Source organism: Ammodytes marinus, assembly GCF_949987685.1.
Source record: "Ammodytes marinus genome assembly, chromosome: 5".
In the NCBI taxonomy this organism is placed as follows: Eukaryota; Metazoa; Chordata; class Actinopteri; order Uranoscopiformes; family Ammodytidae; genus Ammodytes; species Ammodytes marinus.
Window position 1 is genome coordinate 14,434,110 of NC_137234.1, and position 17,685 is coordinate 14,451,794.

Below are 17,685 nucleotides of genomic sequence, written 5' to 3' on the forward strand. Positions count from 1 at the left end.
TTCATTTTTTTAATTTAATTTTTTATTTGACCTTTACTTTATCTTATGAGATCTAAATCTCTTTTTGAAGAGCTATTCCAAAAACGCTAAAATAATTATGTTGCAACACTGAGTCCACATTCACAGACGGAAGAACAATAAGGAAAGTAAAAGACAACAGAAAGTTGTACGTTTTCAAACTAACAATGTATTAAAACAAGTAGAGGAAAAAGACATGCAAACATTTTAAAAGACAATAAAACATGCCAACTTCTGTTCTGAAATCATGTTGTCACTTTGCTCCTTATTTTAATTTAAGCACAACTTGTAACTATATGCTACGGGTGCTACTTTCATAACAATGCTATATGTGAAATGTCACCTTTATATTCTGTGTAATCTGTGTAAGCGCCGCGGGTATCAGCATTGTGTCTGTATTATCACTATTCACATGCTGTGAAATTGTTCATCCTTCAGCTCTAGCTTCTCTTGTGAAGGTTGCTTTGAATTATACAGTATATCATGTTATTTGTGGCCACAGTAAAATGTAACGTCATTGCTGTTGTAATGTCCTGGAAGTGGTCCCAGTATTACTTTAGAAGCTTTTTGTACGCATGAAGGCAGGAGCAAGGTGAGGCCTTTAGTTATGGCCTCATAATGAATGTGCTGTATTTCACCACAAGAAATTCCTCGCAAAATGATAAATTATCTGGTCTAGCCTTTTGCAGACATTAATAAACAGTGGTTGAAAGGGTTTCCCTTGTAGTTTCAGAGGGACAAGTTGACAGCAACCTTAGATTTATGTTCTCAGACCTATTGGGAGAAAATTGAAACGTTGACCTATATATGTTTCCGTTTTAGTAGTTTTTGTGCAGACGGTTTTTTTTCTTTACAACTATCAAATTAGTCGGCTAACTTCAATCAGTTTTCCCATTGTGTTTCTTGTCTTGCAATCTGAAGTTACAGAGCAACAGAGACCGAGAGGGTACATTTCTTCCAACATTACATTTCAGTGGAAATTGCCTGTGTCTTACAGCGGGGCCACTGTGGTGAATTGAGCTAGCGAGCGGGGCCGCAGACTGTGTCTTAATTTGCTCCACCTGTTCTCTTTGGCGGCTGCTGGGAAGGGCTGCCAGATCCATTAAACAGACCTGGAGGGCAGGATGCGGGATGGAAAAGGAAGCAGCATCAGAAGGGAACAGACACACCTCATATGGAGGATTGGTGTGTTTGCGTGTGTGTGTGTGTGTGTGTGTGTGTGTGTGTGTGTGTGTGTGTGGGTCAGCAGATTTTTTGAAACTCTTAACATAGCTGCTGCTGTTGTTCAAGCAACAAAATCTTTTTTTATAAGGGAAGCGGAGCCGCGATTGTGGATGTGTGTTACCTTCTGTCACATACATAGCACACACAATGGGGCTTTTAAAATGTGGTTGATGATGGCGTTGAGGCTATGATTGCTGGTGAAGTCAATTCCCCGTGGGACAGCTGATAGAACTAAGCCTCCCTGCTGCATCTTTGTTCAGGAGTCCCATCGGGGGGTACGAACCAAGCGAAGTGTTGGAGCAGACCGAGCTCCTGCACGCTTGATTTGGCTCTAGTAATTGGACATGCTCTTTTTGACTGGGACAAAGTGATTACATGTTACCTATTCAGACATTGTCCCTTGCAGTCTACGGTATGTGATCACAGGAACGTGTCCCTCCTAAGTCTCTAGCTTTTTTTTACGGATTCGAAAGATACTTCTGTATCTGAAATATGAATGCATTAGAAATGAATTCCAGTCTGCCTTTGTGGGCGGTGAAAACAAATCCTTTTCCTATCTCTCAGGGCTCTCCAGCCTCATCAAAAGGTTCTGAGGTTCATTTTCTGTCTTGCTGCATGAATTTTAAACTGCAGTCCCTCATCCAGCAGTTAGATGAACTGTTAAGGAGTGAGACTGATTGGTAATTAGTGGTGCCATTTGCATCTAGTCTCAATGGGTACTAGGCTGATCAATGTTGTGTCAGTGAGAGGCTTGCTGGAGAAAGAAAAAAGCTCTCCAATTACATTAAGATACTAATAGGTAGGAATTTAGTGCCTTGGCCAAGGACGACCTGGCTGCCTCTCAGCGGCTCAGGTCCGGCTGCTTCCTCCTTTGGCTGTGTGGTTATGTAAGTTCCTGCTGCTCTCGTGCGATGGACTGACAGCCCGTGTATTAATAATGATTCTCCACATACAGACTTCTATGCTCCGCAGCTCAGAAAGAATATGAATCAGTCGACTAATGAGAGAGCTGCCTTTCCCCTTCTTGAGAGCAGGCCAACCACTGGTCTCCGCACCGTGAGGGTGAAACCGAGTGAGATCCGACGCAGCCATGGATGCAGCAAAATCCATGTGGTCATTTGTGGCTGCATGACGTTTTATCCATGAGTCCAGACACCAGTAAATTGCCTGTGCTCTGAAGACAGGGCTGAAGCGCCACATCCCCCTCCCCCCCCCCTCCCCCCTCCTGGTCGAAGTTCTCTCCGCACTTAACAACCCTAACTGAACCGCTATTGTTAGCAGTCTTGAAGCTGTCATTTTCAGTAGAACAAAGGTTATTGCAACCGATTGATAAAACTTTCATTCACAGATGGGCACTTTTATGTGGCGTACAGGGAGGAGAGATGTTTTAAGATGTGTGTTCTGCCCCTGGCGTCCACTGGCACCGTCTCCTCCTGCCTCCTGTTTAAACTGGGTTCAAAATGATAATGAGCGCAGTGAGCAGCCAGCAGTCCCCCAGCGCTCTGGTGAGCGAAGCAAAAGCCACTCAGGACTCCTCTGGGCCACTAATTGGAACTCTAAATCATTGTGTCACCTGTCACTCAAAAAGCAGGGTACGGGTAAGGGCGGGTGTGGCAATCTATGGACTGGCTGTGATCTCCAGCTTGGGGAGGGCCGAGACTGCTGGTGGAGGTATAGGCTGTGCGCCGGCTTTCAAGCAGAGAAATTCTAATGACAGCAGACTGCAGAGGACAGGGAAGGAGTACTCCATGTCCTTAGCCAGATATTTCTGCACCTCTTTGCAATGGTAAGGGAGTCGAGGGCTTGCATTAGCATGGCTGCCGATCACCTATTGGCATGCTTATTAATAGTAGATTGAGAGCCTGCTGCCGTCTGTCATGTTTCTAGGATATCGCACTGTTTCCCTGTCTGCCCAGTTCCCCATGGAGTAAATCTTTTTCTCCCCAAGTTAATTTAAACTCCCACTGCTGGCCTGAGGAGGGGTGAAGACAAACATGTGCCTATACTCTGATACACATGGTGTTGCCAGCTGCTTCAGCGTATAGAGCTTCGCCAGGAGGTTCACAATATTCTCCTCAGTATCTATCCTCTTTGACAAGGACATCATCCTCAAACACTGTCAGATGTGTCCTTTGGAATTCAGCGACAAGATTATTGCACTTTGGTCTTTGAGATGGTAGACAATACTTTGGAGCTCTTGCATCACTGGAACCTGTAATTGAATCACTCTTGAGGGTGCGACTCACAAGATCACCCCGTAGCATATGCAGTAGTTTTATAGATACATCCTCCAACAGCGGGCTAAAAAAAACACAACTTAAGTTTATTTAGAATAGAAATAATTGTATTAATGAGCTAATTCTTGTTGGACAGAAGTATCCGGTAGTAGTTTGGTTGGAGTCAATGGAGCGAATCAAGCGTGGTGATCCTTCTACTTGAATTCTAATTTCTTATCTTAAATCCATTCAATTTTACCGTTGCTCCTCTTTCTGTATGCAGATCACAGATCAATCAACAGTTCAGTAAGCTGTGGAGAAGGGCAGTGAACCTTCTCTGTCTTCTTGTCCACATCTGCTCAAACTTTATTATTTCTATATAAGGTTGGCCCGAGTCAACATTTATTGGCTTACTGATATTTTTCTTCTCCATTATTTCTTCCACAGGGCGAGGAATGTGCTACGGTTTGTCCTGCTGGTCTGTTCGGACCGAGCTGCATGTCCACCTGCTCCTGCCATAATCACGCATCCTGCTCTCCAGTCGATGGCTCCTGCATCTGCAGGGAAGGTACAGTATAATTGACTGGTGGTTTAGGCTCAGAGCAACTCTTGATCTTTGTAAGACATGATTCAATGACTGTACTCACTGTATAGTGTATCATTTGACGAGCCAGAGTCTTACATGGATGTACGACACTACAAACTATACACATGGCCAGATTCCACTTGCATCCGTGTACGTTTTCTTAGTTTTTTTAAAGTAATCCACTCATATTTCCCTTTTCTCGTCAAAAATAACTAAGATAATGCGGAAACAAAAATACGAGCTGAATTGTCCTTGTGTGGTTTATTCGTGCAAAACCAAAATACCCTATGGCAGAAACGATAGTTACGTATGTAACTACGGTTCTATGAGTTCCGGATGACCGCCAGAGGCGGTGCTTATAGCACTGGATGTTCCATCGCGCGCATGCGCAGGTCGAGATCTTTATACCAACAAAGTCACCTGTGACACCTGGGTGACTCCGGGAATGTATATATTCCGGAAGTCACCAGAGGTTCTGTTCCACTGGATCTTCTCGCGGTGTCTGAGAAGTCTGAGTGACAGAGAACTCTGGCGGTCATCCGGAACTCATAGAACCGTAGTTACATACGTAACTATCGTTCTATTTCGTTCCTACTGACCGCCAGAGGCGGTGCTTATAGCACTGGATGACTTATACCAAAAAGGTCACGAAGAGTACTCATCAATTAAGGGCTTGCAGCCATCAACAAGACAGCTGTCATCCCACCGGATGAGGTGGAGCAACATTTACTCTGTAGAGCTGCGCAACGTACATGATGAAGACCATGTAGCCGTGGCGCAAATGTCCTGCCGTGAAATCCGCTTCAAGGCAGCCCATGATGTAGCCATACTCCTGGTAGAGTGGCACTCAACGGCCAAGGCATGGGGAGCCCCTGTGCTCTATATGCATTCAAAATCACCTCCACAAGTCAGTGGGGGTGTCTCTGTTTGGACAGGGCAGCCCCCTTCCTGCAGCTCCCATAGCAGACAAAGAGGTATTTGTCTTACGCAAGCTGGTTGTTGCCACAACCTATGCCCTAAGCGCCCGCCCCGGGCACAGTGGGTCTGACATTCTTTCTGCATCCCCTGGTGAGCCCAGGGGATTGAAAGCAGCCAACTCGATCGATTGGTCTACATGGTGGGGAGACAATCGTTTGGATAGGAAGGATGGATTGGCGAGAGCACCACTCCTGACCCTTCTGCATGCCAGAGCAAGCACGCCTGGCTCACTGCCGAGGCATGGAGTTCACCGACCGATTGCAGTTGCAATGGCAAGGAGGAATGCCGTCTCATAGACAGCCGCGTCAGGTCTGCCTGACTCAGCGGCCCAAATGGGGGTAGACCTAAGGCCCTCAGGACTACTTGTAAGCCCCCTGATGGTGCCCTCAGGGGTCATGGTGGCTGAATGAAGCCTCTGGCCTGACTAGGTAGTGGGACCCTACCGTCTGGTTGTCCACCCCTGCATGTGCGGCCGATATCGCAGCCACATAGACGCACAGGGTGGAAGCAGCTGTCCTGCTGCCCAACACAGACTGCAGAAGTGTAGTATCACTACCACTGACAAGTCCATGGGACTTCGCCATGTGCCATGCACCACTGTGAAAACAACTTCCACCTGTCTGCATAGCGCCATGTAGTGGCGAGTGCCCCTGAAGTTAAAACGGTATGGACCTCTGACTGGTCGCAATACGTCAACAGTGGGTCCTGGCTACCAGGAGCCCCACGCACAGCTGCAGGCGCCCCGAGTTCGGGTGCCCCATGTGTACGCCTACCTGAGACAGAAGGTCCTGTCTCCCTGGAAGGCACCAAGGCTCTCCTTGAGGAGTTTAGTAACGCTGGGATCCATGGCCTTCCTGGCCAATGTGGAGCCACCAAACGTAGGCTGTAACTGCAATGCTGGACCCCATCCAGTGTTGTCAGTAACAAAGCTACACACATAGTGTGTGGCACGGCTCATGCACTGGCAAGCAATAAGTAAGCTATGCACGCAAGGCTTAGGTGAGAGCCCACGCTGGTGGGACACAGCTCAATACACAGTGAAAGCGACTTCTGCCCGAAGCCGCCCACTTGACGAGCAATTAGTAGCCTATGCAACCGCTCTAGGCGACAATGCTACAAATACTGTGGCGGTGGCTTGGCTCACCCCAAGCCACTCGCTGTCGATTAAATCAAAGTAAGCAACCGGTCTAGGCGAACTTAGCACCCGATCACAGTGCAACAATGCTAGAAAGACAATACATTCGAGCATACAATTAGCAACCGGGCTTTAGTGAAAAACACACAAGCAACGGTGCGAAGGAAATGCACAAAGCAGGATGACTGGCCAAGCATTAGCCAGAGCATCCTGCCTTAGGGGACTGGTCCTCTCCATCTAGGAGAACCCAGGGGGACAGTGGGTCATCTCTTCGGAAGCAAAGAGATATGCCACTGCCCTGCCATACTTGTCCCAATCATGCCCACCACCTCCGGATGGAGTCTCCACTCCCCGGGGGTGGCCCTTTTCTATCGCTGCGTTCCGGACACCTGGAACTTGGACAGCTTGGATAATGATAATTAGATTATGCTGAGGTCAGCATACTTATCAGTCGAAGGAAGAGGCTGTACTCCAGCAGCCTCCATTGCATGGAGTGCTGTAGTAGCTGCTGAACGGTAGCTACGCGCTATGGAGAAAGGCAGGCTCGCATGGCCGCCGACTCGAGCACCAGCTGAGCTGTAATGGTGGCAGGGATGCTGCCACACACTGTTTAATATCCGCAGAGCCAGGGACGGCCCAAACGGAGGAACCCTGAACTGGTACACCCTGCCCAGAAATGCAAAGGGGAGGACCACCTGTGACATTGGGCAGTAGGGACTTGAAAGTAGCATCTTTCAGGGCTATGACACAACCAGTCCGCCTGAGCGATAGACTGGAGGACCCCTGCAACACGCAGCATGGGGAAGGAAGAATCGTGAGGCCCTGATTCCGCCGTCTTAGTCCAGAACGGGGCGACCCCGCCCCAACTCCTGGTACCTGAACTTCGGTTGAGTAGAACCTACCGAGCATCGAGTAGCACCCCCAAGGACTCTGGGGGAGGGCGGAGGCTGGACGCCGACCTCCTGGCGCCTGAAATACAGCTGTAGCGCAGTGTTACGGCGCTGTACAGAATGTGCTGGGAAGCACTGGCCCCTTGATTGTCCACCTGAACGTGGTTGAAGCTATTGGCACGGGGTACCACAGAGGTTCCCGGCCTGGATCAGGCAGAGGTGCACGTCGCAGCGTGCAACTACTGTCTAGCCTGGTCAACCTGGACACTTCGCACCGGGCCTGAAGAGCAGCTGGCCGAACGTCTGGCCTGGGATCACTGGAAGAGAATGGAGGGTCTGTCGACACACCTCCGACTGGGACGACGCCACAGTTGACATCAACCTGCCTAGCTCCCTAAGTCATAATGCAAAGTCTGCAGTGAAGCATCACTGAGGGTCCATGCTGAGTGACCAGCACCTGACCCCTGTATGGTTTGCGACCGAGCCAGGACTGTGTGAGAAAGCAAATTCCCAGATGGCGGACGGACACTGACCCTCTAGCCGAGCTGCCCACCTGTATAACGTTACAGGACGCAGCTGTGGACAGCATGTCATCCCCTGAGTAGGAAGGATGCACAGCCGCAAGGCTACTCACTGCCGCTGGCACCCTGAGCTGGTTGGAGGCTAGCAGGAGAGCTTCTACCTAGCAAGCCTCAGAGCCTGAGGCATGAAACTACGGTTCATGCATGGGTTATCTGACAGTGCTTTCCTCAGGTGCTCACCCCGAGACCTGCAGGGCACTTCTCATGGCCATACTCCACTGTAGGGAGGCCATGAAGGCGTCACAATTACTGGTTGTTTAGCATGTCAGCAATTTAGCAGGCTAGGCTAAATGAATTAGTAGCCTACTCAACCGAGCTTCAGGTGCAAGCACCAGAGCAACGGAGCGACACCCTTAAGTAACAGTGACGGCGACCTTAGGAGGCCTACGAGAACAACCGAATAATACAGTGGCAGCGCTAAACTATGCCGCCCACTTGCGAGCAAATACAGTAGCCTGCGCAGACACGACAACTGTGTGACAGCTACAATAACACAGTGAAGGCGACCTTTGGAAACATAAGACGCTCACTGGCTAGCAACTAATGTATGCAACCGGGCTTTAGGCGAGAGCAACCGAGCCTCGGTGCAACACCGCTAGAATAATACAGTGGTGGTGTAAACTATGCCACCCACTGGCGAGCAAGTTACAGTAGCCTGCACAGACACGACAACCGTGTGACAGCTAAAATAACACAGTGAAGGCGACTCTTGGAAACCCAAGACGCTCCCTGGCGAGCAACCAACGTATGCAACCGGGCTTTAGGCGAGAGCAACCGAGCCTCGGTGCGACACCCATGGACATATAAGAAGGGCGATACCGTTAGAATAATACAGTGGCGGCGTACAACTACGCCCACTGGTGAGCAAGTTACAGTAAACATGCTAGAATTTAGCCAAAAGTCGAGCCAGCTAGAATATGCATCCGACTAAGGCATGCAACCGGGCCTCAGGCGAGAGCAACCGAGCCACGGTGCGACACCGCTAGAATAGCACATTGGCAGTGTAACCCTGCCGCCCACTGGCGAGCAAGTTACAGTAGGCTAGGCAATCGAGCTCTAGGCGAGAGCACACCCAAGCAACGACGCGACCTGTCGAGCCAATTAAAATATGTAATCCGAATAAGGTATGCAACCGGGCTTCAAGCGAGAGCAACCGAACCACGGTGCGACACCGCTAGAATAATACAGTGGCGGTGTAAAACTATCCCGCCCACTGGCGAGCAAGTTACAGTAGGCTAGGCAATCGAGCTCTAGGCGAGAGCACCCAAGCCGAGAGCGCACCCACACAGTTCAAATGAATTCAGTTTACTTAAGAAGGGGACAGTGCAAATCAATAAACCACATGATCATACATGGGTTAAAAAAATGCTAGAATTAGCCAATTAAGCTATTCTCTATCTGTAGTCCCCTGGCAGTGTCAGCGGCTCTTGGTAACCCCAGCCGCCCACTGGCTCTAGAGGCACAGTGACGGCCGCATGAGCTACCGCAACGGTGCGACACGGCTATAATAACACAGCGGTGTGAAACTAAGCTGCCAACTGGCGCCACACTACAGCAGCCTACACACGAGCAACAGTGTGACACGGCTAAATAACACGGTGAAGGCGATTTAGGAAACTAATTCGTCCACCGGCGAGCAATACAGCAGCATACAGTGTATACAACAGCATACCAGTGTGTGGCACGCACACGATTGGTGCGACACAGCTCAAATACAACAGTGAAAGAGACTTCTGCACCCGAAGCCGCCCACCTGACGAGCAAATTAAGTAGCCCATGCAACCGCTCTAGGCTACTCACAGCGACAATGCTACAAAGTAGGCTACTGTGGCGGCGGCTTGGAGCTTCCCAAGCCGCTCGCTGTCGATTAAATCAAAGTAAGCAACCGGTCTAGGCGAACTTATCACCCGATCAACAGTGCAACAATGCTAGAAAGACAACAGCCTACATTCGAGCATACAATTAGCAACCGGGCTTTAGCGAAAAACACGCAAGCAACGGTGCGAACAACAGTGAAAGAGGCTTCTGACCCGAAGCCGCACCTGACGAGCAAATTAAGTAGCCTATGCAACTGCTCTAGGCTACTCACAATGCTACAAAGTACTGTGGCGGCGGCTTGGTACCCCCAAGCCGCTCGCTGTCGATAAAATCAAAGTAAGCACCGGTCGGGGCGAACGTAGCCCCCGATCAACAGTGCACAATGCTAGAAAGACGATACATTCGAGCATACAATTAGCAACCGGCTAGCGAAAAACACACAAGCAACGGCGACACTGCTACAAAGTACTGTGGCGGCTCACCTGCCGAGCAAATTAAGTAGCCTATGCAACTGCTCTAGGCTACTCACAATGCTACAAAGTACTGTGGCGGCGGCTTGGTACCCCCAAGCCGCTCGCTGTCGATTAATCAAAGTACGCACCGGTCGAGGCCCGAACGTAGCCCCCGATCAACAGTGCACAATGCTAGAAAGACAATACCTTCGAGCATACAATTAGCACCCGGGCTTAGCGAAACACATAAGCAACGGTGCGAACGAAGAATAACACGGCGACTGTGAAGCCGCCGCCTGATCTAATCAAAGCAAGGTGGAAAGGTGATACTAGCTTCCGCGGCAGCCTCGGGCTACGCGTAGCCTCACACTTTACTCACCCCTTCCAAGTCGAACGAATTGCAAGTCGCAGCCCTTGGTGGTCGAAGTCAATCGAAGCACCAACCCTTAAGGGTACGAGCTACTCGCGACAAGCTAGTGGTATATTAGCACACAACAATGTGTGCGACCTGCTATCCGCGAGAAAATAGAGGAACAGAACCTCTGGTGACTTCCGGAATATATACATTCCCGGAGTCACCCAGGTGTCACAGGTGACTTTGTTGGTATAAAGATCTCGACCTGCGCATGCGCGCGATGGAACATCCAGTGCTATAAGCACCGCCTCTGGCGGTCAGTAGGAACGAAATAGAACAAGAAAACTGGAGAAAGCAGTTTGTTTTTATTTTAATGTGTTTAGTTCTGTAAAATTGTAACTAATGCAATGCAACCGAGGCCTAATTGGTTTATATAAATATGAATGGTTTGACGTGTCTCTGCTCTCTCTCTCTCTTACCCCAGGCTGGCAGGGCGTAGACTGCTCAATCCTCTGTTCCAGTGGTACGTGGGGTCTGGCCTGTAATCAGACATGCTTATGTGCCAATGGCGCCGCATGTGACCCTGTAGATGGCACCTGTACATGTTCTCCTGGGTGGAGGGGAGAGCACTGTGCCGAGTCCTGCCCTGTGAGTCCGTCTTTTGAACCTTTTAGGAAAACCATACAACTAGTAGTGTCTCATAGTGTGAGTTTTAAAGGTATAAAAGTGAGTTTTTCTTTATAATCGTTGTCAGGATGGCACCTATGGGTTGGACTGCCGAGAGCGCTGTGACTGTAGCCACGCTGATGGCTGCGATGCAGTGAGTGGCTACTGCCGCTGCTACCCTGGCTGGACAGGTCAGTATTGATTTTAGGAAAAGAAAAAGGAAAATCAAAGTAAGCTGACATTAGGGGCAGCGATAACCGCTGAGATCTAAACTGTATTTATTATTCCTGGTGAGCTGAAAATCAAAGACATCTATTTTGAGTCATACAAAACTGGAAAATATGCCAGAGCGTTCATGAATTTGGGTTTACAGTGCTTACAGAATGTTTAAGTAGTGTTTTCTTAATTAAATGTTTTAATTTGTTTTGCCACTGAGCCGGCAGGGCAATGTGAATGAGAAATGTTGTGTGTGAATTAATTCTCTTGGCTTGCACACTGTATGCTGCTATGCAATCATGCTTATAATGCATCCATTATTGGTTATTCGCAACGTCTGAAGTGGCTCACGGGATAAATATTTGGAGACCAAATCAAATCATTGGCCCCGGAATGCTCTCATGAGTTTTAAACTCATACTATGATATTTTTCATTTCTGGCTCTGTTAAATATGAAATGTTCCAGGTTGTTGTGAACCCACTTGCATATTTATTCATTGAAGCACTATTAAGTCATTAGCTCTCTTTTTGAACTCTGATCCTCTCTAAAACCAAATTCTTAGTGTTATGTGTTTGCTCCTTTGTTTCTTGTCGTGTGGAACATTTGCGTACAGGTAAAATACGTGGAGGTAGGAAAGAGTGAATGTCGCAAGGGTGAGGATCACTATGCTCAAAAAATGAAGCGTCGCATCTGAATGTCAAATGCAGGCGGGCTAGCTGAGGACCTGGTCTCTGTGTCTGGGTGGAGAGGTGCAGTCAGGGAGGGAATGGATTCAGCAGGAAAGGTCAAGCCTGTGGGCTCTCAGCAGCCCACTCCATTCAGCCTCCTGAGCTCAGGGGATTTATTCTGGGAAACAATGTGGGTTTTATTATCTGCTAGAACGGAGGCGGCAAAACGGGCCACTCATGCTCTGAATCCTGCGCAGGTCGGGACCATCTGTCAGTCTTAATTGAGTCACAGGGGTGCAGGGGCCGTACAAACACACACATACGCACACACACACACACACACACACACACACACACACACACACACACACACACACACACATTCATACTTGAATTGTAGAGGCTTGACAATGAGCTCTCTGAGGGAAGGAGCAACTAGAGAGAGGACGATGTGGGATTCGTCACAGGACTAAGTCAGGGATGGAATAAAAATAGCTATTTATAGAAAAAACACTGAAACTATGTTTTGCTGTAAACACATCATATCACTGAGAATGCTCCAGAGCTATCGCTGATACGGCATCCTACTTTGCTGTCAACTCGCTGTTCATTTTGCTCTTTTTCATTTTTTTGCATAAACTGTCAGGTCGCTTGACTCCAAGAGTGCGTGCGTGGTGGCTAAGTCGTATTTGACCCACACAGTTGTTGCAGAAGTGTCGTAATCCTGACATCAGCCAACAAAGATTTAAAAGAGGGCTGTGAGTACATGCTTGATGTAGGGAGTTTGTGCTGTGTTAAACAGGAATTTATATTCTTATATCAGAAGAAGGTTCCATGTCATGGAGCAGGTAATGTCGTTGTGTGTTTACATGCGTTGAGAGCGAGAAGTTTGCTTTGTTCTGCTCACTCTGTACAAATTGGCTTGTGGGACCTCTGGCACTTCTCGGAGAAAAGCCTCCTTTGAAGACACTTCAGTTCTGGGTTCTCTCACTCTTTCTTCTTGGCGCTCACTAGGCATCCAAAGCCCCACTGTTTGTCACCATTAGAATGAAAAGCGTGATGCTCTATCCGCGCTCATTTTTCAGTAAAGGCAGTCACAGTTATTTTTTTTCTGCCTGGCCCAGCAGAACCTCAAACACACTTGCACAAGCGTTGCCCTGCTTTTGATGTCCATGGCAAGGCTTCTGACTAAATCACTGCTACCATGCCCCCTCCTCATCAGCAGTAACATTTCCTCTACTTTACTCCTCCATTTTAGCCCCACGGCGCCCTGCTTACTGTATAACATTAGTCCCCAGAGTTTAGTCCAGGTTTAATTCAAAGGTACTGCACTAATGCTGCTTTAATGGCCACACATTTCTTAGATATTCTCCCTCAAAGGAAATTTCAAATGAAGCTTCAAACTAAGAACTGGTGTTTGAAAGGTTGCAGAGTTTGCGCCTTGTGTGTGTGTGTGTGTGTGTGTGTGTGTGTGTGTGTGTGTGTGTGTGTGTGTGTGTGTGTGTGTGTGTGTGTGTGTGTGTGTGTGTGTTTGAGAGAGAGAGAGTATGTGACTCTAAACTTTGTGCATGTGCTTTTGTGTTTGCAGCGATATCTTATATTATGGACCCGCAAATGTGTAAGGCACATTTGCTTTTGCACCTTAACCTTTGGAAGGCATGGGTAAAACATGCTGCATATAAACAGATATGCTTATGTGTTTATGTGCACTGAGAGAGCCCTCTAACAGTGCTGTTTTTGCATGTGTTGGTTGGAGCTGTGCCAAACACACAGTGACACTTCCAGACTGTGCTTTCCGTACTCTCGTAGCCTGAGTATCTCCCTTCGGCTCTGTGAACAACCCCGGCACTGCTGAAAGAGAATGGGAGACAAGCTCAGCCTCTCTAGAGACCCAACCCTGTTTATCAACACAGTGCACTGGCAGGCAGCCCCAGTCAGATCAAAAATAAAATACATTTCGAAAGGAGAAACATAATCTTAGAGGACGGGCTGAACCAAAAAGAAAAAAAAAGAAAAAAACACCCCCCAAAAACACACACACTCCAAGCTGCTGCTTCTTCATTTAGGACAAAAATCAGTCAAGTATCCATCCGTGAATAACCCTCCACAGATCCACTGTAGTCTTGCATTGTGAATGCTGTCATTTGATGATGTGTTTCTTTTTTTTTTCTTTTTTCTTTTTACAGATGGCAGGCTATTTAGAATATTTCAGCATAGTCTTGCCTTCTTCTTAGTGTTCATTCACTGAATATTCCTCGTTTGTAATGTGTCTGCAGGAATTCACTGTGATAATGTGTGCCCACAAGGCTTCTGGGGACCCAACTGTTCAGTCAGCTGCTCCTGTCAGAACGGAGGGTCCTGCTCTCCAGAGGACGGCACGTGCGTGTGTGCACCTGGGTACAGGGGCACCTCCTGCAAAAGAAGTGAGCCTCCTTTCTCTTCATCCAAACCTGTTGTTTAGTTTTTTTTAGGAAATAGCTGCCCAAAGCAAGAAAGCAACACAGTTACAAACTCTATCACAGCGTTGACCTTGCTTTGATCTTTGAAAAATGGTTGAAGGGTGAGCCAGTTGAGAAGAAGCACTTTGTTGTCCGTCATAACTGTTTGAGTGTAAACCCTTCATCACTGCTATCAGTCAATCACAGTGTCTTTACCCAGACAGCAGGGCTCTTTCACACAGACACACACAGACACACAGACACACACACACACACACACACACACACACACACACACACACACACACACACACACACACACACACACACACACACACACACACACACACACACACACACACACACACACACACACACACACACACACACAAACAGATACAGTCCTCACCCTGCTAGCCTGTCCTCAACAACCGTCTCACAGTGGGAGACGCACAGTCCTCGCCCAAGACTCATCAGAGGGCAAGCTCACTGGGAGTGCTAGCTCTGGTTCCTGAATAGGGCTCTGTCTGATGCCGCTCTCAAGTGATTAGCTCACTGATTGGGAGCGAAATTCACAGTCACAAACCTGTAAACATCAATTAGAGCAAGTGAGTTGAGAGACTTAAACAAGCTGTGTGTGTGTGTGTGTGTGTGTGTGTGTGTGTGTGTGTGAAAGAGAAACAGAGATGAAATCAGTACTCCTCCAAATTTGATGTTTACACTGATAATGTTCTCGTCAGATGAAAACCTTGTAACTGCGGTCTTCCTTTTCTTCCTGTTGAAACTTTAATTAGAGGATTACATGCCTCTCCAGAGGCTGATAAAGGTGTATCACACTAGGTGCTTTAATCTATTCAAAGCCCATGGGCTAAACTTAATATTGCATGTTTAGCAAACAAGAACCAAGGCTGTTTTTTTTCAGTTCCTGGAAGGTGTCTTGCTTTGGAAACACCTAATCGTCTCCTGATAATTGTGAAATTAGAGTAGGAGGCAAATGATCAGTTGTAGAAATAGGAACATAACATGGATATTTAAGGCCCTCGCTGTACTGAAATGAAAAATATGTAGTTAATTTGCATCTCTTATCGGGTTGCACTGTTTATGCTCTTTGTATAAAATATTAGTATAATTACCATTACACCTTTTAAGGGTCTCTTTATAGTCCAGATTGTTTCTATAAAATCCACATTATTAACACACAGTTGTGTTTCCTGAGATTTATAGATCTTCAAGCTGCTCTCGAGGCTTTACATAAAACAGACTTTCATGATTCTCTTAACTGTTTTACTATTCCATCTCTGGCAGAAGATACAATAGGAGTGACCACAATGAAGACTGACTCTTCTGCTTTCTCCCTCCCTTTACTGTCTCCCGTGGTCTTTTCCACTTTCATTCCTCCAGCCTTGATTTTTCTGTGCTCCCTTGATCACTCTCTTGTCAAGCCAGGTTAAATTATTATATACAGTGGCTCTTGTTCCATCCAACATTGTTGACTGGTTCCCTCTTCTCTCCGGCCACACTCTGCTGGCTGCAGTCTGCTCTCCAGGGTTCTACGGGCACCGCTGCAGCCAGTCCTGTCCGCAGTGTGTGCACAGCACCGGGCCGTGCCATCATGTCACGGGCCACTGTGAGTGCCTGTCCGGCTTCTCTGGCTCTCTGTGCAACCAAGGCAAGTATAGTCTTCCATCATATCCCTTTGACCTTTTCCCCGCTGTTTCACTTACTATCAGATTCATTCACTGTGAAGTTTTGGCCAATGATACTGGAAATGGTAAGAATGGTTTATATCTGAAAATGTCCTGGCATTTTGTCCAGACAGGGGAAAAAATGTGTTAGGATTAGGAAGGGTAGGAATTAACAGTTATTATACGTTGTAGAAAAGTAAGTGCAAAATATAAAATGGTTATTGTGCGTCGATACATACAATATCTCATAACACTTGAGGGTTCATTTGTCTATCAAATAACTCCCTCCATCTCAGTATTTTGTGAGGACACCTATGTTTCCATTCAGTCCATGCTGTTCTCAGTGGCTCTAATAGGATCAACGGATTACCTGCTGCCTCTCCCATTGGAGTCTCAGCCCTGAAACTTTGAATAATAGCTTGAATCAGTACAGCATTGTATTATTGTCTTATTGTTTACAAAAAAACAACTATGACTGTGTTTACATACAGTTTCTTGTTTAGGGTGTTGCATTTTTAGAAATGAGTAATTTTGAAACATCTGTGTCTTAAAATATTTGCAATTTCCATAATAGGTTGACCATATCATAAGTGTAAATGTTTTATGATTATGTAGTCTATGCCAGGTGTAATAAAGCCACAGACATTTAAAAGGAAACTTCAAAATATAAGAAGATTTTATGTAAAATGTCAAGTAAATGTAAAATATCATGGTAGTTTTCTTTTACTCGTCAATCTCCATCTATTTAATTGCTAAATGTCTACAGTTTGTCCGCTATTGACTCAGGTGTGCGACAGTTTATGTGACCAAAGGTATTGGTTTTGTCAGTGGTTCCTCATTGGCTATAAAGTGCAGCAGAAATCTGCTCTCCATCACTGCGTTAAGGAAAGACACCCACATACAAATGTACTTTAGATTTCTACTTCTAATAATATACCCTTTTTTATTCCAAAAAATAATAAAATAATAAAAATGTACAGAAGCACACGCAGTGGGGAATTTTTAAATTCTCTTTCATGGCTTTGAGTAATGTCTTACAAAATCAAAGTTTAATAGGTTAGCTGAAAAGGGAGCGAGATAGGGGGAAAAAAGAGAGACGATCCTAATTTGTCAGACTGTAATTACTGGTGAGAAGGCGTTAGGCCACGAGGGACGAAGGTGGCCAACAACACGCACATTCTCCTCTTGTTGAGCACCGATGTCATCCTCACTCGTCATCTGTCCAACACACAAAGCCCCAGCCTAATGAAGCTCTCCTGGTGTGTTGAGGCTTGAATCCCCAGAAGCAGCAGTATGGGGGAGCCAACCTCATGGCCTAATGACAACCTGCTTGAAGGAGCTTGAAAGAGCTCTCAGGAAGAGGGGAAATCCAGTTCAAATGTAATCATTAAAATCACCCCGGATGAAAATGAGTTAGACCCATTTCTCTCACAGCCAGCCACCTTATCTGATATTTCTGATGCTGACGCTGGGCTATTCTCTTTCTATTAGCCCTTTGATGTATATGCTGGTGCTGCAGCTCCCTGATCCTGATTGTTAGATACACCTTGGTTCAATTAGTCTCATGGCTCAACAAGAAAACACAAAGGAGGTTTCATTGGAAATGACATATTTTATTGAAGCCTGCCGGAGTGCGTTGAAATATTAATTTCATAAAAAATGTATGCGGGGGTCTGTGTACACGGTCTATTTTAATTCTGTGGCACACTCTTAGGAGTGGAAATGGGGCAGTTTTGCCACTGGAGGCAGTGATTGACT

At 46.9% G+C, this 17,685-nt stretch overlaps 1 protein-coding gene across 1 annotated transcript in view; it reads left to right on the plus strand.

Annotated features, from left to right (window-relative positions):
• The window catches only part of megf11 (multiple EGF-like-domains 11), a gene marked incomplete at both ends in the record, with an annotated part of 66,457 nt that overhangs the window by 42,044 nt on the left and 6,728 nt on the right, over positions 1 to 17,685 (plus strand). Inside the window, 5 exons of the mRNA XM_080028364.1 lie at positions 3,906 to 4,026; positions 10,738 to 10,901; positions 11,008 to 11,110; positions 14,081 to 14,227; positions 15,777 to 15,911. Of these exons, the coding sequence (XP_079884490.1) occupies positions 3,906 to 4,026; positions 10,738 to 10,901; positions 11,008 to 11,110; positions 14,081 to 14,227; positions 15,777 to 15,911 (670 nt within the window). The remainder of the gene's footprint in view (positions 1 to 3,905; positions 4,027 to 10,737; positions 10,902 to 11,007; positions 11,111 to 14,080; positions 14,228 to 15,776; positions 15,912 to 17,685) is intronic.